Source organism: Zingiber officinale, chromosome 6A (assembly GCF_018446385.1).
Source record: "Zingiber officinale cultivar Zhangliang chromosome 6A, Zo_v1.1, whole genome shotgun sequence".
NCBI lineage: Eukaryota > Viridiplantae > Streptophyta > Magnoliopsida > Zingiberales > Zingiberaceae > Zingiber > Zingiber officinale.
In genome coordinates this window covers 116,414,427-116,435,929 of record NC_055997.1, presented here as the reverse complement: position 1 = coordinate 116,435,929, position 21,503 = coordinate 116,414,427, and the positions used below count along the sequence as shown (strand labels likewise).

The 21,503-nt window shown below is 38.2% G+C and overlaps 2 protein-coding genes across 3 annotated transcripts; both read left to right on the top strand.

Annotated features, from left to right (window-relative positions):
- Nucleotides 1-5,459: 5,459 nt before the first annotated feature.
- LOC121994336 (plasmodesmata-located protein 6-like) lies at nt 5,460-6,919 on the top strand. 2 transcript variants are annotated; one of them, XM_042548406.1, is made up of 3 exons: nt 5,460-6,225; nt 6,503-6,604; nt 6,759-6,919. In XM_042548406.1, exons 1-3 carry the CDS (start codon nt 5,487-5,489, stop codon nt 6,767-6,769), a joined length of 852 nt encoding a protein of 283 aa, XP_042404340.1. In that variant the 5' UTR covers nt 5,460-5,486; the 3' UTR covers nt 6,770-6,919. The 2 variants fall into 2 exon arrangements, with proteins under 2 accessions (XP_042404340.1, XP_042404339.1); XM_042548405.1 differs by having other exon boundaries at nt 6,503-6,919.
- A 546-nt stretch (nt 6,920-7,465) lies between these two features.
- LOC121997627 (probable inactive receptor kinase At1g48480) lies at nt 7,466-10,031 on the top strand. The gene is made up of 2 exons (XM_042552141.1): nt 7,466-8,782; nt 9,070-10,031. Exons 1-2 carry the CDS (start codon nt 7,519-7,521, stop codon nt 9,657-9,659), a joined length of 1,854 nt encoding a protein of 617 aa, XP_042408075.1. The 5' UTR covers nt 7,466-7,518; the 3' UTR covers nt 9,660-10,031.
- Nucleotides 10,032-21,503: the final 11,472 nt, after the last annotated feature.

The following is a 21,503-nucleotide window of genomic DNA, read 5'->3' as shown; positions in this document are numbered from 1 at the left end:
ACTAGGAAGGTATCTAGGGAAGTTATCCCTAGGGAATACCTAGAGCACCCAAGGAGCACAAATAGGTGTTGGGTTCTTAGGAGCATTTTCTCTACCCCATAGATGGGTTAGAGAGCGTCAACTCCGATTAGAAGGGTATTTAACCCAACTTTGATGAAGTTGACACTCGAGAAGCATTTTCAAGGTTATTGTTAACCTTTGAAAATGAAAAGAATTTTTATTTACTTTTATAAGAGTAAAATGTATCACAATTTGATAAATTGGATGATATTTTAAGTGACACAAATTGGGAAAATCATAAGAACTACCAAGTTGGGATTTTGGTATGTTCTTAGGAAATTAAAGGCAATTTATGCCTTAACTCAAATGGTTACTCTTGGAAGAGTAAATGATGCCAAAACTTGAGGAATATGTGTAATTTAAATTTGCACAAATTAGGAAAAGCAAAAGAAATGTCAAAATTGGTTTTGGCATTTTCTTGCGAAATAGTGGGCAATCTAGGTTTATTTTTACTTTAGCTAAAGTTTTAGGATACTTAGATAGGTAATCTAGGTATATTTTATTTATGCTAAAACTTGCCATGCTTTGTTTGCCCATCATATGCCATGACATCATATTTGCTTTTGCATTCATGTCTTATTATGAAAACCACAAAAATACCATGTCATGTCATACATATATCATGTAGCTATAGGAAATTTTCTTTTGAAAATTATTTCTTTTTTATGTATACCATAACATATCAAGCATTATTTTAATTCCTTGCAATTTGAGGACAAATGACATTTATTAACAAATAACATCCTTGGTGGATGTTCATAACCACAAAATGCCTAGGTAGATATGCATGATCCCTAGATTAGGGCAAAACCAAACTTTACATCTCACTATGAACTATAAGGTGACTTGTATGTAGTTTAGTACACATTAAATACAAGTGAGATGTTAGGATGATGAACAAAACTCAAAGATGTTGATTTAGTGCATTTTTGTGAGTTTTAAGTTCATCGAACACATAGTTATGTGTTTTCCAATCATTGGGAAAGCTAATGTACAAGTCATGTGCAATGAGCCCAAGGAACATAGTTGGATATTGGTTTTTGAAAATCATTTTAAAATGCTTTTGGAAAACCTTGGTGAAGACTATCTTTTGATAGTAATCATCATTGAATAGTTGAGCACAAACTTGAAACAAAACACTAAAGTGTTTACAAGTTTTTAAGTTTGTGTCAATCTTTGAAATATGAAGTATTTTCTTAGAAAACTATTTTTCCATGATACTTTATGCCCTAAATAATGTCTACAATAATTTTTATGATTTTTGGAATTTTGTAGATTTTTCTAGGGGTTTCTGAAATTGACTGAAATGGAATTTCAGCTTTCTCAGAGCTTCAATCGATCACCCGATCGATTGAGAGCAAGCTTCTCGCGAACAGAAGCTTCCTGGATCGATTCACTAATCGATCCAGCCCTCCTAAATCGATCAGTGGATCGATTCAAGCAGGTTCCATCGATTGGAACCCAACTCTAATCGATTGGGAATGCTGATTTTGACTGGTAAAGTCTGATTTCAGCATTTTGGACCATCTTTAGTCTAGGTAATAATTCCTAACCCCTCAAAACACATTTGTATACATTTAGGAGGAGTTTTCATGATGAAAACAAGGATTGATTGGTTAAGGAAGACTAAGTAGAGGTTTAGGTTGAGGTTTGGTTTCAATATTGAATTTATGAACCTCAAAACTTCTAATTTTGGGTTTGCTAAAGGTTTAGGGATTCCAAGTTATTGTTGGTACAATGACAGAAGTTTCGTGCATGTCTTTAGGGTGAGTTACTCTTTAAGGACATGAAAAATACTTTTCATACACCTTGGAAGGTGGTTAACCTTCTTTCGCGGAAATGCTCAAGGTTGAGCATTTAAAAATAATGGAGAGTGGATATCTTCATTACTCAAGTGGTGTCTGCTCAAGGATGAGCATTGAATGATAATGAAGGGTATGCGACCTTCGTTATCGGGTTGTGAGCAATGAGTGAAGTTGTGAACAACGTATGAGTAACTCTTCAGGGGGAGAGTTTGTTGTTTTTTATATGTGCCAATAGGGGGAGAATGAAAGGGTTTAAGTTAGGCCTTTAGTATCTAAGAGAGAGTTTGCCCTCTTAGGGGGAGAACGTAGGGTTTAACTTACGCCTTCATTACCTAGTGGCATGAAGGGAGTTGAGGCTATGGGATTAGCCTAACTTACAAAAGGTATTGTCAAACATAAAAAAGGGGGAGATTGTTGGTGCAATATTCCCCAGGTCAAGGTTGACCGTGTTGACTGAGCTTGCTCGAGTCTTGATGTTGTAGTTTCGATGTTTGACAATACAGGTAGTCAATACATGAAGATTACAGGTGCAATTGTTCATGTGTGAAGGAGAGTCAAGTAGGTCAAGATTGACTGGATACTTGACTGGAAAGACCTAGTGAGTGAAGCTAGGCAGAAGGAAATCCTGGTGAGTGAAGCCAGGTGAAAGACCTAGTGAGTGAAGCTAGGCAGAAGGAAATCCTGGTGAGTGAAGCCAGGTGAAAGACCTAGTGAGTGAAGCTAGGCAGAAGGAAATCCTGGTAAGTGAAGCCAGGTGAAAGACCTAGTGAGTGAAGTTAGGCAGAAGGAAATCCTAGCGAGTGAAGACAGACAATTGGAAAAGTCCTGGTGAGTGAAGCCAGACAATTGGAAAATCCTTGGTGAGTGAAGCCAGGCACGAGGAAATCCAGATGGATTAAAGCTGATCGGACATCTGGTGTTAGAAAGACCAAGTAGGTCAAAGGGATTGACCGGATACTTGGCACAAGGAGAAAAGTCCAAGTGGGTCAAAGGAATTGACCGGACACTTGGTGAGGGAGTCCTAGCAGGTCAAGGGTGACTAGATGCTAGGCACGATGAACCAACTGGTCATGGTTGACCAGATATTGGTTTATGAGGCTTTAGACTTGATTTTAAGGAGAAATCATGAGCTGGATCGATCAGCCGATCGATTGGCTCATGCCTAATCGATCGGTCGATCGATCGGGCGAGTCTTCGTGACAAGTCTCCTCCCAATCGATCAGTGGATCGATTGGGACAAGTGAGCGATTGCACAGAACAACGCTGGATCGATCGGTCGATCGATCAGAGCCCCCAATCGATTAGTGGATCGATTGGGAGTCGTGATTCTGCGCGATAAGCCCTGGATCAATCGATCAATCGATCCAGACAATTCTCGAGAGCACGGAGGCGCTCTGGATCGATCAGCTGATCGATCCAAAGCCTCCTCGATCGATTGGGAGCAATCCAATCGATCGGGATCTGACCGTTGACATCATATTTAGCTGCAGGCGTTCGATTCCTTCGGCAGAACTTCCATATTTCATTTCAGATCTTCACAGCAACTCCACAGCTTCTCCACAAAGTTCAGATCGCCAGTTCTTAAAGGTTCTTGGAGGTTTTTCCAAGTCAAGAGGCGGATTTACAACTGAAGAAGAAAGTTAGGGTTAGAGTTTCCTTGTGCAAACTTGTAAGCTCTTGCTTGTATTTTGTACCTTTTTCTTTCTTCTTGTAGTGTGAACTTGTAGGGCTTCTCCGCCTTCGGTAGTTATCGAAAAGGAGTGTTTTATTAGTGGAGGGTGCGTGAGTGTGTGGATCCTTAGACTAGTCACCTCTTCTTGAGGTGGATACCAAGTAAATCTTTAGTCTTAACATTGTGTTTGTTTTCTTTGTATTTTCCGCTATATATATTTGAAAAAATAAGCACGAAGAGCACGATGAGCGCACCGAGCTATTCACCCCCCTCTAGCTACATATTCGGTCCTAACACATGTATGATATTATTATATGTACAAATTTAAATTAACCAATAATATAACTACCATTCTAGTACAATAACACTCAATAATATTTATATTTTTATATCACAAAATAAAATAGTATAAAATTTCTATTAACACAGTAACAATAATCATATTCAACCTCAAGAATGTTTCTTCGTTCACAAGATAACTCAATTTAAATGCCAACAAAATAGCTAATGTAGCGGAAGACATTGAAATATTTGATTCGAACCAGAACGGTATAAAGAATCTTCTAAAGACCTATTAATTTTATAAAATATCAGGTAATAGACATCTAAAAACTTATCGTTTAGGGGATGACAAAATATTATTAATAAAAAATAACTTTAAAACAACTAAATATATGTTTAAATAATCTCATAACCATAACCCTAACCCTAACCCTAACCCTGGAAAAAAAATGAAAATAACCGAAATTATAAAATAGTTAAAAGATGTTTTTAAAAGGATTAAAAAAATTTCGAGTCTCTAAAAAAGTTTTAAATGATTTTTTTTTTATATCTGAAACTGGACGGTTATATATTTCATCCAATAATCAACTGTAAATCTTTGAATATGTTTCGATTTTATATATTATATATCTTATAATTTAATCTGAGTCAAAAGTTATGATCTTTTAAAGTTTTCATGATCCTACTCCGATCCCACCTATCCCACTATGATCTCACTGATCCTGCTAATTCCACTAAAAAAACAATCATGCACAATCCAAGATCGATTTAGTATTCCGGATCATAGGATCATGCTATTCTATAATCTAGGATCGCTACTTTGCGAACATGGCCGGAGCTATAATATAACGGTAGGGTGCTCTTGTAGTCTCTAAGTATTCATGATTTAATTTCCAGTTACGACGCATTGTAAATCATTTTCCTCATGTGTGGTGATGAACCTAGGATGTTGAGCTGTTGAATTATCCGTTGTACTAAATTTATTTTGATGGTCGATAAAATTTTTTTATAAGATCGGATCGATTATCCCTAGAATTAATGGGGTCTGAAAGACTAATAAACGTATGGTGGTAGATAAAAATTTAAAAAGTCTTCTTGGAGTGGTACGGTGGTTGACACATAGAGTGTTGCCATATGAGGTGTTGGGATCGAAATTTAACATGTCCGAGCATATTCTTGTCTAGATGACCACTTATACTAATAACTAATAGTCATCATGATTCACCTCTTCTGTATTTATTTGTGCCACATAAATAAAAATTAAAAAAAAAGGCACTTAAAGTCATGGGACTACTTAGCTTTTAGGACCACCTCTCGTCCACCTTGCCGCTGGCTTTTGGAATGTTCAGATAAATGATTGGTGTTTCATAATACAAATCCTTTTTCCTTTATTTTTTTAAAATTATAAAGGACATCTTTTATTATTATTTATATTAAAAAGTATATTTCTTATTAAGTATAATTATATATATCAATTTAATCAAAATTAATATACATGATTATTATATTAAAATACATTTTATAACTTATTATAAAAAAATTAATTTAATTAAAATTACTTTTTAAATATTATTAGCCTAAATTTCATGCTCTCTCCCTCTTTGTGGAATTTCTTCAAGCTTAATAAATAACTACAGGAAGGAAAGTAACACCAGAACTACATCAACATGTTGTTGTCTAAGTTCTTGCTTTTCCTCTTCTTCTCTTCTATGGCCTCTTCCTCCTCCGACGACTTCACTGATTTCGTCTACGGCGGATGCTCACAGCCCAAGTACGCCCCTGCCTCCCCTTACAAATCCAACATCGAAACCCTCTTCACCTCCCTCGCCAACTCCGCCGCCTTATCCTCCTATGCCAACTTCACCTCCGCCGCCGCCAGCGGCGCTCCGGAGGCCTACGGCCTCTTCCAGTGCCGCGGCGACCTCCCAGTCTCCAACTGCGCCGCCTGTGTCCGCTCAGGCCTTTCCCAGCTCTCCGCCCTTTGCCCCTCTGCCGCCGGCGCCGCCGTCCAGTTGAGGGGATGCCTCCTCCGCTACGGCAACGACTCCTTCCTCGGCAAGCCCGACACCGCCGTCCTCTACAGAAAGTGCTCCTCCTCCTCCGCTTACGGAGGAGGACACGGTGGCGGAGACCCAAGCCTACAGCTCTCCATGCGCGACGCTGCGCTTGCTGCCCTGCTGGAGAGCGGAGGCAGAAGCTACAGACTCGGCACCGCCGGGGAAGCGAAGGCGGTTGCGCAGTGCGTCGGTGACCAGTCGGGGAAGCAATGCGACGAGTGCACAGCGGCGGCGTTGGCGCGGCTTAGGGAGGCCTGCGGCCGGGTCGCCGCCGCCGGCGATGCTTACCTCGGCAAGTGCTACGTCAGGTATTGGTCCGACGGAGTCGACACCTCCGATGACGACGACGGTTAGTTGACGTTTCAAGCAAATCTCAAAATTATCATTATAGCACTTCATTTAAAAAATATATCAAAACAACCCTCCAATATAATTTATCATCTTAGAGCAATTTTAATTAAAAAAAATCAAAATAAAACTATTTGAGTTAAAACAACTTAAAATAGATATAAAGATATTTTTAGTATATTTATTTTTTAAAATGAGATGATAATAATAATAATAATAATAATTTTTGAAAAATTTCTGTTATAAATTAATTAAATTTTAATTTTGATATTCCTTAGATGATGAGATAGGGAAAACAGTGGCAATCATCATTGGCCTCATTGCAGGAGTTGCCCTTGTACTTGTCTGCCTTTCCTTCATCAGAAAAGCAAGAAATAAAGGTAATCTTTTTCTTCACTTGAATCAACTGATTCAAATCATTACAGTCAAAACTTCAATTTGCCACTCTTATTTAAATATATACAATCAGATAAATAACACCTCAATAATTATAATAATTTAAAAAAAAAATCTTTTTGATTCATTGATTTGCAGGAAAATACTAGTGAAGTTCTTCAGGTGGCACTATTTTCTAAGTTCTAAATTCTTTTCCATGATTTTTTCTATTTTTTTTTTTATCAAATTGATATTAATGAGGAAGTTCCTTGAAACTAGGATTTGAGCTGTTCTTAAGCAAAAATTGTTCTTTTGGCTTTTGGTATTGTCGTATTGGACTTGTGTGTTAATGAAGCTCTTACGGATGCGATGAAATATTGACCTGTCTACTTTCAAAATTAATTTAGTATATAAAAAAAATCTAATGATTAACATTTGCAAATAAATTCTTTCTAATAGATTATATATATTTTTTCTAGAGATTTTTTTATCTTTAAAGTGCATTATAAATTTAGGATTAAGTAAAAAATCACTATAAAAAATATATATTTAAATATAAGATTTTAAATTAATTATAGAAGTTGCTTTTTATTAATAAAAATGTATAAATAGAATTACTTTTATTGTATAATGTAAGGTAAAGAAATCTAAAGATAAAATCCGAAGAAATTTCTCTTACCAAATATATTCCAGGACGCCCTCTACTAATTTTGAAAATTCGAAGGCATTTTCAGAAATAAGAAACGTGACAGGAGGTAGAATGAGAATTGCTCTTTACATATTAAAAAAAAGCCAGCTGGCCGGTTCGTATAGCCGGTTCGTATAGTCGTAACTGGACCGCTTTCCGCTCCCGTAAAGACTAAAGAGGCCCCGAGGACTACGCAAAAACCTGCTCTTCCATCGTCACCCAGCCGCGTCAATGGCTTCCGCCCCCCTCCTCCTTCTCTTATCCGTCGCCGTTGTCGTCGCCTCCGCCGCCGATCTCACCTCTGACCGCGCCGCCCTACTCGATTTCCGCGCCGCCTTGTACGGCGCCACCAATTGGTGGAACGTCTCCGAGGACTCTCCTTGCTCCTGGGACGGAGTCAGCTGCGAAGGCGGCCGCGTCACCGAGCTCCGCCTCCCAGGATCTAGTCTCAATGGTTCGATCCCCTCGCGTACGATCGGCAACCTCACCGCCCTCCGAGCCCTCAGCCTCCGCTACAACCACCTCTCCGGTACACTCCCTTCGGATTTCTCCGCCCTCGTCTCCCTCCGCTACCTTTACTTGCAGAACAACCGGCTATCTGGCGATATACCATCCGTTTTATTCAGCCTTCCTCAGCTAGTCTACCTCGATCTCGCCGCGAACTCCCTCGCCGGCTCGATTCCGGTGGGGTTCAACAACCTTACCGCCCTAGAGGTGCTGTTTCTTGAGCAAAACCGACTCTCCGGAGAGATCCCTGACCTCCTTCTGTCGAGTCTCGTCCAGTTCAATGTGTCCTTCAACCAACTTAATGGGTCGATCCCCGCGTGGCTCAGGGGCATGCCGGCGAGCTCCTTCATCGGGAACTCCCTCTGTGGAAGCCCTCTCGACCCCTGCCCCGCCGAAGGTGGCGGCGGAGGGAGCAAGCTTTCTGACGGCGCAATCGCCGTGATCGTTATCGGTTCCGTCATCGGCTTTGCCACTCTCCTCGTCCTCATCATCTTCCTCTTCTTTCGCAAGAAGAAGAAAAAGGGTTTTCCCGAGGAAAAGGAGGCGGAGAGGAGTCCATCGGCGTCAGAGACGACGTTGAAAATCGGGGTTCTGGATGCCGAGGCCAGCAGTCTCCCATCTCGTCCTCCTCCGCCGCCTCTGCCCGCATTGGCTCGCCCATTGAGCGGCGGCCGGACGCTCGTGTTCGTCGGGAACGTTCAGAGAATATATGACCTGGAGGACTTGCTGCGGGCTTCCGCGGAGGTGCTCGGGAAGGGGACGACCAGCACAACCTACAAAGCTTTGCTGGAGACGGGGTTCGTGGTGGCAGTGAAGCGCCTCCACGACGCCAGCCTCCCCGAGAAGAACTTTCGGGAGAGGCTGGAGGCCATCGCCGCCTTGGACCACCCAAACTTGGTGTCCCTCCAGGCTTACTACTACAGCAAAGACGAGAAGCTTTTGGTCTACGAGCACATACCCGACGGAAGCCTCTCCTCCATTCTCCACGGTCTCTCCTCTCTCCCTTGCCCTTTCTCTGTTCTTAAAACTCTTCTATACGACCTCCAATTTTCAATCTGATGATCTTTGAACTCCTCACTGGCATCATTCTCAAGAATGCAAATCGATTTACCCAATTCTGGAATTATGCCTTTCACTGTTTTCTTAAGATTCCATAGGACTTCAGATTGGGGATCTTCGAACTCCTCATTGGCATTCTTGCGATTGCAAATTCAGTCTGGCTTGTTGTTTGTGATTGTGAATGATAATTTTCAATCTTGGATTGCAAAATGTTAGGTAACAAATCATCCGGCCGCACTCCTCTGAACTGGGAGACAAGATTAGAGATTGCTCTAGGCGCGGCCCGGGGCATCGAATACATCCATTTCAAGGGCTCTGAGCTTTCTCATGGCAACATCAAGTCATCCAACATCATCCTCTCCAAGTCGAACCAGGCCTATGTCTCCGACGCCGGCTTAAACACTCTGTACTCCACCCCCATGCCCAGCCAACGCTCCGGTGGCTACCGCGCGCCGGAGGTGACTGACGTCCGAAGGGTCTCCCAGAAGGCCGACGTGTACAGCTTTGGAGTGCTCCTCATGGAATTACTCAACGGGAAGCCCCCAACACAGTCCAGCAACGGCGACGAATGCATTGATCTACCAAGACGGGTGAGATCCGTGGCGAGGGAGAATTGGAACTCAGAGGTGCTTGATCCTGAACTGTTGAAGTTTCAGAACGTTGAGCAGGAAATGGCGGAGCTATTGGAGCTGGCAATTGATTGCACCGCCCCTTCACCACACGTCCGACCGTCGATGTCTGAAGTTGCAGGCCGAATCGAAAGGATACACATCCGTTCCAACTTGGGAGATCAACAACAAGGTTAGCTTTCACTTCAAATTGCATATAATGATCATCCAAAAGGATTGTCTACTCACTTTCTTCCATGTATGGACTGAAATTCGATGATTTGCAGTTCATCCTTGGAAGAACGATCATGCTTCTTTCACTTGCTATATTTCTGACAGAACTTTTCTTGTGTTGGTTAGCAGTTTGATGCTGAGCATGAGTATATTATGTTTACAGTATTTAATGTTCTTTCAACTTGAGTTTATTGATTTATTTGAGACTGTCAATGACTTGTTCCATTCAATGGTTTGAATGTAGCAATGGATCATATTTTATCGAGTTTCAAAACTGTCTACAAGTTTGCAAATGGATGATAAGAATTCCTTCATTTATTAAGTCAAACTTTTATATATAGTTCAGTCAATCTTTGAGTGTGCAATTTATTGTTAAAATTATAGCAAAATTTCACAAAAACTTTAAATTGTCAATTGACTTGGAATTTATGATATAATTATTATGGCGCCATCCATATTCTCTCCTTAATTAATGACAATTTGGATTATAAGCACAATTTGAATGACGAGCCATTCAGGAACTCAAATAAAATTCTAATTATTTTTACATAATTTTATCTTAAATATATTCAAATTAAAATTTGAATAATTCAAACTTAAATTAAATTTAAATCATTTTTAATTATAGTCAAATATACCCAAATCAAAATTCGAACAATTAGAATCAAGCTCTTGAATTTTATTTCAAATTGAGTTCGAGTCAAAACTATTTGTATATTTGAGCTTAGAATCAAGTTTCAAATATCATATATATTTTTCAAATTCAAATTCAAATATCAATATTTTTATATTATTTGATTCAATTCATTTGAATCCCTATTTTTTCCTACTCCATATAATCTTACGCAAAGTTTGAAAGGAGGTGAAGGAAGGGGAAGAAAGGGTAAAGAAGGAAAAGAGAAACTTGAAACACTGTTTGGGAGAAAGTGAGATACGGAGAGGAAAAGTTTAACCTTCCTTATCCATGAAACGAAAAAAATTTTTACATCGCGATTTGGGGGGTAAGAAAGGGTAAAGGGAATTAAAAAAAAATTATGTTCCAATTTTATCCCTGTTTTATTATATTAATTCTAAAAATCATTGTTTTAGATATTCTTTGCATCATGACAAAAAACACTTGCATCGCTCGACTCGAATCGTCCAACGCTCACACTCCGTCAATGTCGACATTGACTTTGACACCGATGCAGACGTCGACTTCGACATTGATACCAACTTCTATGCTGACATCGACGCCGACATCGACTTCGACGTCGACTCTAACATCGATGCCGACTTTAACAAATGAGCTATAATTATTTGAATGCGTAAGTCTTAACCAATAAATATATGTAAGATGTATTGGATCTTTGAACGCGCAAGTCTTTAATAAAAGTGAGAGTAATTTTGTAATTTTATATATTTAACCTTCATTATCCTCACTTTCCTCCCAAACACGTTAACACATGTTATATTAATGAACCTTCCCTCCCTCCCAAATAAGTAGAATATAAATACTTTACTTCCCTTCCCTTTCTCTCCATTCCCCTCTCTTCCCCTTTTAATAAACTTTCGCTCATCCCATCCAAATATAGGGTTAGTTGAACCTAGATAATGAATATCAATTTCATTTAAGTTGAACTTGTATACCTAATTATGCTCGATAGTTGATTTTGATCAAGTTTGAATTTATTTAAAATTATCTATATAATCACCTCCAACAATTATACAATAAGTTCAGGACTAGTCAAAAACTAAATCTACTAAATAATATATATATATCTTGACATCAAGCTGTAACAATAAATAAATAAATATTTTTTATGAAAAAAAATAATCTAAAGTTGAATATTGTTCCACTTTGTTGGGGGCGGCATGATATTATATATCTGGATAGAAATACGGTGCCATATATTTTATTTTAATTCTGACGTCACGAGGCTGTATTTATTAATAATAACGTATTAAAATGTATTAAATGTTTATATATAGTTATTCTCACAGTAGGTATGTAGCTGTTTTTGTGCCTTTTTTTCCCCATTGTTTAATTAATATTCCTTGATTATGTCAAATCTTGCACAATGAAATGAAAGAGAGAAGGGAAAAAAAAAACCCTGGAGACAGCTCATTTAACAAATTGAATAAAATTTTTTAATAAAGAAACAAAAATGGGAGAATAATTTATATATGATCCTTACTCGACTCATTTACCAAATTGAATAATTTTTAATAAATTGAATATTTTTATATTTCGTAAGGCTTTGTGCCCCATATTAGCCCACTAGTCTAGCCTCCTAGTGTATTTGGATCATTAATTTACTGATAATGATGGTGAATGATAGCAAAGTTCATAACTTATTAGTCATTCACATTTACAATAGTCATATCACATACCTGATTTTTGATGATAAAGTTGCCAGTAAAACAAAATGGCCAATGACTCTGATTCCGCCTGTATTTGATGCTTCAATTGTTCAACCAAAAAATAAGTGGCTCAAAAATGAAAAGCAACCAAGTGAGGATAGCTCTGATCACAATGTTTTTCCCTGCATTTAATAATCACAATCAGGTTAATAATAATCTGGACTATCCATTAATCACTTGTCTAGATCGATTCACATTTTGATCCATTAACTTATAAAGGAGACCTTCACAGAAAATTCTTTGAAGGTCCCATAAGTTCTGACTCTGTAAAAACTGAAAACCACATTAGAGCATAGATGAAATGATTGGTTTTGTCCATTGAAAACTCATAATTTTCAAAACTCGGATAACAAGGGACTAGAAGATATAATCAGCAAGATTCATAGATATTGCGTCTCACCATATTCACAATTACATCCATGACCATAGCGAGAATTCTTTTACTCAGAAGACTTGCATAAATAATATGATTTCACCCTCCCATTTTCTATAAAACAAAGGGTTGGGATGTAATTCTAGAGAATAAATCTCATCATATTCACAACTATGGATAATACCAAATCAATCATCTAACAATGATAGTAATTACTTTCATGATCACTGAAGACAAAATTAGAAATATTCCTCCTTCGAATCAGAGTCCATTCCGACATAATTAAACATCAACATATAAAAGTCATGTATATTACAATGGTTCAATATGTATTTATATATTCAACTATAAATTCTGCTCACCAGATCTAAGAGAAGATGAACCTTATAGCCGATATATACTTTTTTTCTTACCTGCCAAATTGTCATCAATAAAATAAAAATATGCATTCATTCTATTAACATGCATTCATTCTATTCATAAATTGCTTTAACTTTGCAGAAATCTTAAAATTTCCAAAGTTTGCTTAAACCATGTTTTCTATAGTCAAATTCACTGACATCACACGAGAACATCAACACTAAAAATTCAATCATTTATCTACATTTCTATTTGAATCAATCATATAAAATGGGATCATTTAAGGATAAAATGACGATTAATTACATGCTACAAAGACAGTAAATTAGATTATATATATTTATTTATTTTAAAATTTCTTAACTTAATTATATAAGACTTTATACTTTATATTTTTAAATATTAATTTTGGATTCAATAATACGATTATTTTTCTCCTTTTTCTTAATTTATACATGGTATCAGAGCGATTCTCCTTCTTTGATTAATTTTTTTTGCCGCCCCTATTACTGCTTCGTGCTGTTGCTGCCGTCTCCTACTGCTGCTGTCGATTTTGGTGTCAATATTTTTTTCTACTGATTTCGGCGCCAACGCTAACACCTTGTCCTGCTGATTTTAGCTCTGACGCTCTTTTCTACCGATTTCAACGTTGACGCCTTGTCTTGCTGATTTCAGTACCAACGCTCTTTTCTGTCGATTTCGACGCCGACACTCTTTTCTGTCAATTTCGGCTCCGATGTCCTATGCTGCCAATTTTGGCACCGACACTCTTTTCTATCGATTTTTGTGCTAACGTCTTTTGTTGCCGATTTAGGTACTGACACCCTTTTCTATTGATTTTGACACCAACACCCTGTGCTACCGATTTCTACATTTGATATCCTTTTCTGCCTTGAATTCTTTGTGCGACCATGAGTCATCCTGACATTAGTTTTTGCATATTGTACAAATGTGTATCCTTATAGTTTGGTTATTCTGAGCATTTTTCATTCTGTCATCATGCCTGGTCGTGCAAATGCTTCATGGAAATTATTAAGTTTGTCTTTTTTAGGAAATTAAAACAAGTGAACATTGAAAACAAGAATTTCTAAGTTATGAAATTTTTCAATAATTGACAAATATTGAAAGCATTATTTTAATTAATTTCACAAGCTTATAAGTTTGTCAATTAAATATTCAATTCAATAATCGACTTCCAGGCTATAGCAAGGCACTAGATCTTCTTGGTTATTAAATCATCAACCACTTCTAGACAAAGACTTTTAAAGAATTTAAACATTTAACTTTTCTGAAAGCCTTAGAATTTTTTTTTTAATCTAAGTATGATTTTGGAACCCAATATAGGTTCCTTCCCACTGGATTAACTAAAAATTTGGAGGTAGATAATTTTTTAGAACTCTCCTTATTTGTTCCAGGTGATGTCTAATATATCAATTTAGTCTACCATAAATTCTAAGTTTTGATTTTTTGAAAGTTATTTGGTTTCAAGTATGCATGGTCATTTTTAAAATTTTCAATTTCTATTTTAAATTATTCATTTTCTAATTTTAGATTAGCATATAATTCTATAGGGCATACCTTAGCTAAGTTTAACTTTAACTCAGTATTTTCTTTTTCTAATTTCACTAGATCTTTAGTAAGAATTTTAATAAAATTAAAGGACTGCCTGGGGGAGAGAGCACGTAACTCGCTTACCTCAATTTCAGATGCTCCCCCTTCATCGCTGCTTTCTTCTGATAATCTTCCCCCTTCATCTATGCTCATCTCTAAGCTGATCTCATCTTCTTCTTGATGGTTGGCCATTAGGGCTAGTCCTGAGAAGGCTTCAACCTCGGACTCAGAGGATGATGAATCGTCCCAAGTGGTCTTCAGGGTCTTGTATTTGGAGGATGTTGGTCTTTGGTACTTTTCCTTTTCCTTCTTCTTTAGCTTAGGGCATTCATCTTTGATATGCTCTTCTTCGTTGTAGTTGTAGCATCGGACCTTTCTTTCTTTTGAAAGCAAAGGGAATGTCAGTGTCGGGCCGGGAAGGGTTCTCGGTGTTAGCCCTCCGACGCTCAAGTCATTCTTTGACGATATCAACAGTAGAGAATAATAGCTAAGAGATGCAGGAAACCAAATAACGCATACCTCTCCCTGTAGCTGGAACCCCCTTTTTATAGTACCAGTATAGTGTGTGTGCACGTTTTCCCAAGCATGTGCACACTTTTCCAGATGTCCTATAAAAAATCAAGGCGAAAAGTGTACCCACAATCTTATGATATAACAGTCTGGAAGATTCTAAAGAACGATTGCCTGCTAGACATGCACTGCTGTCAGCGACACAAACTCCTAAAAAGATATGACTGGGTGATGCACAGCCGAGAGGGTGGTTTGCTTGGTCGGTCTGCTTCTGCTCGGCCTTGTCCCAAGGGCATGTCGAGCTGACTCTTTCCTTACTTCCTAGTTGCCCGTGGTTATCATGCTCTAATCGGACGTAAAGGTCGGTCGGCCAAACCATCTACTGCTTAGTTCTCATTAGCATCAGAGGGTCGTTTATCCGACTGGCTTGGTGTCTTCCTCGCTCAGTCGTATATAGTCAGCTCAATAGTATATAGTTCGCTCGGCCGTACATGGTCCGCTTGACCACCTTGGACACTCCTATTGACTTTGTCCTCCGCGTTGGCCGATCATTCTAACTTTGACCTATCTCTGGTAGGACCCCTTATTATTATCGGATCAATAATATATGTAGCAAACTGGATCGAGCACTCATTAATGGAAAATGATTAGAAGCCGACATCCAAAGCTTTGCAGAATTCACATCAGATCACTCAGCATGTTTGGTCTATATCATGTGTGGAGGAATTCACATTCATAAACCATTCAAATTCTTCACTGTGTAGGTCCAACATGACTCGTTCTCACAACTAGTGGAGACAAAATGGGTGGAATACAAGCAACAAGTGGTTGGAAGCGACAAACAATATGGGCTCTCACATATCCTAAAGATATTGAAATTAGATTGGAAGAGATTAAGCATAGAGCATTATCAACCCATATATGTCAAAGCTGTCGTTGCTCGATAATGCTTGGAAGAGGCACAAGGCTGTGATGGATTGTTGCATGACATTAGGGATGTAAACGAGTCGAGCTGAGCCGAATAATTAGAGGCTCGAACTTGGGCTCGGTTCGTTATCCCTAAGCTAGAGCTCAGTTAGAGTTCGATTTGAGATTTAGTTCTTAATCTTAAGTTTGACTCGTAATAAAATTAAATAGCTCGAATTCGGCTCAAAAAAACTTGTTTAAATATTAAACGACCTTAGTTCGAGTTTGTTTAAAATAAGTAGCCTCTTAAAGAACACGTTCGCGAGCCTCTAAACGAATATGTTCGTGAGCTTACAAGTCAAATACTATTAATCTCGAGCTCGGCTCGATAATGTTTTCGAGTTCGAAATTAGCCTCGAGCTCGGCTTGTTAACTTTATCTTGGGAGGATATGTGCAGGCCCAAAGGAGGACTGGGATTTCAAATCCTGAAAGCTTGGAACCTCACCTTATTAGCCAAACTACTTTGGCGGATATAAGCAAAGGAGGATGCTCTTTGAATCAAGTGGGTACATCATACCTACTTGAGGCAGGTGAACACATGAAGTTAGGAGGTGGTGCACTCAGATTCACCATTGATCGAGTGGTTGTTGCAGATTTGTGACCTTATCCTTACAACTACTGGGTCATCGGCCTATGCAAAGGTTGGTGGATTGGTTTGAGCATGGAGGTGTGGTTAAGGCTTATGACTTCTTGAGACGTCCAAGTCCTAAGAAGCTAGACAATATAGAAGGCCTACATCCAGCCTAGCCAAGCAGTTAAGCTTTGGATGCGGACTAAAAAGTGACCGCTCACCAGAGATAGACTTGATTATTTGGAGGATTGGTGTTGTGCCTTTTGTAGACGAGATAGAGACACAAGAACACTTGTTCTTTAGGCGCCCTCCTATTGAGGATCCAAAAATGACTATATATAGACAAGAGATGTCTACCTACCGACGGATGCTGTGAGTCTTCGGGCGTTTCTTCAAAGTCGTCTCTTAACTAAAGCTCTTGCGATGTATGCTTTGATACATTTTATATGGAGAGATAGGAATAGTTGTATCTTTGAGGAGGAACAATTGGAGAGTAAGAGGATCAATCGAAATGTACAAATCTATGTTTATTGGTCATTAGAAGTATTTTCTAGTATGATATTATATCAAACATGAAGTACGGCTAAACTTGCATTGATATAAGCAATTTACTTATAAAAAAATTTACTATGAAAATATAAAGGTAAGAAGCAAATATTCATAAGAAAAGAATTATAAAATATTTTCCACCGATTGTTGAAAGAAAAAGAGAGAGGGAAACTTATTTTAAAACCTTAATTATTAAAAATATCAATTAAAATTATCTAAATAATAATAATTTATTTAAGTTCATATTTTGAGCACCATTCCTGATGAAAGTGAGCTTCTGTCCAAATTCAATGGAAGCAAATATATAAGAAAACTAGGGAAAGATTTCCTTTGAGTTTTCCTTCCCTCCCTCATTTCTACCAAAATGGAAGGAAGGTGCTGCCGGCATAATTTTCTATCCTTTTATTTCCTTCTTAGTTTGCTTTCCTGTAAGAAATACATCCTATACTATGCAAAAGCATTGCAAGAAATCATTTCTACATCCAGTGGTCAATGTTGAAATAAATACTGCACCAATTCAATGGTATATGATCCGATGATAAAGACGGAGGATCCTCGCTGGTGGAAAGTCAACGACATGTGGAGGTCAAAGGTCTAGAGATTCAACCTGGAGACCGGCCGACCGGACGAAGCAGGCCGACCGGTCGTGAATCCCCCGAACCGAAGGAAGACAACCCGACTGGGGGTTGGGTTTTCGATGCTCATAGGTAAAAAGGGTTTCAAGGCCGAGTGGGATGTCCGTTCGGCCGGGGCACCAGGCAACAGAGGCAGGAGCAATCTCATCAGAGCATACGGCTGGGAGTCCTCCCGGTCGGGCTAATACCTACAACCGGCGACAGAAGTAATACGCATGGCGAGCGGCCGACCTGCTCGGCCCTGGAACAGACAGGGGACGCAAAATGACAAAGGAGACAGGGGATAACATCATCCTCGAGACACCTGCCGCCGACAAGCAGCAGAGTTGGCGGCTGAGCCGTACACAGGATCATACGGTGGAAGCTTCCACCGTCACATCCGGGATATGCTCGGACGATTGCGGAATGACGTCAGAGGTACTTTTCTGACACAGACTCGTTAAGGTAGGTTTAGGGAAGCGTGCACGCATCGGGAAGCATGCCCGTGTTTCCCGGGGCCCTATATAAGGACCCCCAGATGTCGACGAAGGTATGCACACATCTCTACTGTAGCCACATTACGCTGCTTCTCTCATTGCCTGACTTGAGCGTCGGAGGGCCGTCGCCGGGAAACCCCTCCCGGCTCGGCTTCTTTGCAGGTTCGCCAGAGAAGCTACGCCACCAGTCGGAAACATCGGAGCGTGCCACGCCCCCAGTATCCGTCGACTCAGTGCTCGGACAGATCAGTATACAAAGCACATAGCAAACATTATATATTTCCTTCTAGTATTTGGCATGAATGGACATGTTAATTATCTAGACTCTTTTATGACATTTGTTAAAAGAAAGTTTCCCTACATGTTTTTATAAAGAAATAGGACAAATCTTAATCAATGAGATGAATCGCACTTGCTTTTCAGCTCAAATTAAAAATGCATAGGACAACTCCATATTAATAGTATATAAATAAGAATCCATCTAAAATGAAATGAGGAAAACGAGATATTCTTCATCCTAAAACTGCCATCTGCAAAAAAGAAAAGAAAAAAAAGTCAAAAGGAAAGATAAAAACTCACAAGGACGTACCAGCAGAGTAGTAAATGGGGGACCTTTAACTTCATTCGTTCCCAGTAATCATCCAATAAAATGCAAAGTTCCTGAAACACAAGATATTTTCACAAGAAGAAATATCTAGTAAAAGGAGATTCTCATATAATGTAGTCCTTTGATAATGCTCCATTGTTTAAGATTTTCCTTGTGAAATGTGAAGCCAGTCCCCAATGTATCAATTGATCCAACGTTATCAAAAAAAAAAAAAAAAAAAAAAAAGAATTTGTAAATAGCCTTCTTGTCCAAGTCACTTCTCCTTTACTTTGTATAAAAAATACAGACATTCATATATCAAATTTTACATCTGCTAACTGAATGATCCAAATGACCAATGCCAAAATAGTTAGAATGAATAAGTACTCTCAAATAAATTCAATTTCTCTAACTGGATGATCAGGATACTTCCAAGAGCTTCCGTCTACTGTGTAGACGCACTTCTACATATTTGCAAGCATAATCATCCAAATTTAGGGTTGCATTCTTAGGAGGATAGGAGAAAAAAGAAGCAAGAAAGAAAGGAAGACAAGTTTGGCAAAGTAAACAATAGTGACCAAAAACTAATACTTAACAAACTTTAAAAGTTGTGTTAGCTAGTAGCTGTGCTCTCTCCAAGGCAAATGTTGGGATGAGAACTTTACCTCCTCCAGCAACACATTTGTGAACCTAAACAATATAAGGAATGATATAGGAAATCCTAAATTCAGTGATTGAAATGCCAAAAAAGGTTAAACAGAATAAAGCCTAAGTAACCTCATAGACTGGATAGAACTTATAACTTTTAGTTGTATATAGATGCTACAAGGGGTCCACATTGTTACCCTTTTTTATTTTGATCAAATTAAATTTCAGGCACACAGTTCATTTATGGAAAGGTGTAATTATTTATTTGAATAATATCTAAGAAGATTTTTAACAAATCATGTTACCAAACCATTTGTGGCTGACCAAAAAAGAAACTTACCTATCATTGACTGTATTGATCAACATTATTAGTTGCACTAATAGAACTCAAATATTTAGTAAATATATCTCTGTTGTTAGTATTAACAGTGCTGTGCCTTGCCCGCTCAAGAACTATCAATTCCATGACTTAAGTTAGTTACCCAAACTAACCATTATTTGACTCAAGCTAAGAATGACATATTAAATAATGTCAACCTACGGTGGAATAGTGTTCAAGATTGAAGTGAAATAACAACTATTATAAATTGTAAAAATAAATACTAAAAAGCAGGAACTCTAAGCCTAGCCTTTTACAAAGTATCTAACCGCTCATATAGATGCGGTAGAGTGGATCGTCTATAGTCAATATTTATTTGTCCAAGGGTACTATATATTATTATTTATCATCAATGAGGATTTTAGCTCACATCATAGCCGTAATTTTCATAAGGCCAGAGAGGCAATCGCCTCAGGGCCCAGCCCAATAAAGGGCTCATTTTTTTTTAATTATACCTAAAACAAAATGAGAGGCATGGACCCTGAATGACCACTAAACCTATTCTCACGCCTTCGAGGCACGCACCGATACATGACTCTTCTTTGAATGCAATTTCTTCTCTAGTGTTATTCTTCTTTGCACGTGATTTTTTCTCTAGTGTTTTTTTCTACTAATGCATGGATTCACTAAAGAAGAGGTAATCCTAACCTTCTTCTTTGCCATCTTCTTCGTCTTGCAATACGCAACACCAATTGTATCCTAATCGTGCAACAACAGTCATTTGCGCAACCTAATTAGGTCAATTCTCACAGTGGCTATCTCATGCAACGCGGGTTGGTGGTTGGCTTTTGCTCGTGTGACCTAGTTGCACGGCGTGGTGGTTGTTGCACGCTACCCTAGTCGCTTGTGCGAACGCAACCTGATTGCATGGTGGTCACTGCTTGTCGCCTTGCTACTACCAGCTCCACATTGGTCTCAGTGTTACATGATCTAAATGAGCTATCAATATTATAGATTGAAAAAGAAATAGTCCGACAATTGGATTATTCAAATTTTATAAATATTTTTATCTCTAAAATAGCTAGACAAGTAGTGTTTATAATAATATATTATTTTTGATTTATTTATGTATTTAGTATATATATTATTTGTAAATTAAACTTTATCATTATTTATCGTAGTAAAAGGGTCATTTTTTATATGCGCTTAAGGTCCTGTCAAATACAAGTACGGCTCTGACTCACATGTCCTATAAAATTATGAATAATTTGAGAACCTAACTCTGTCAATTCACTTCTTAACAGATATCTCAGTGAGGATTAAAGGGTGATAATTAAAAGTGAATGTAATTGCCATAATAAATATTGATAATTAAATGTATTTACTTATGGAGAATAGATTTTGATAAATGGAAACCTGCGAAAATAACGGGTGTCACTGGCAGGTGATAATTAAATGACATAAAGATAAAAATTGCAAGTTATATTTTTCCTTGTTTACCTTGCCCTCTTATTGTGACAATAGTCTCTTGTAAAAAGTATGATAAAATTATGTACAATAGATCTTTCTTTGAAATTCCACATGACGAGAACTTCATACATTAGACTGTCTTTTTTATGTCTTTTTTACCCTGACCTCTAATTTTGTAGGCGGGGGTTAATTTTGAAGCCTTATTTGGTTTCAACCCCATGTACAGAGTTGTTTGGAGATTCCGTGCTAAAAACCAGATTTTGTTTTCCTAGTTTTACTTTTTGTTATGTTCGTTTGTCTTATTGTTAATATATATTCTTATTGTACTTT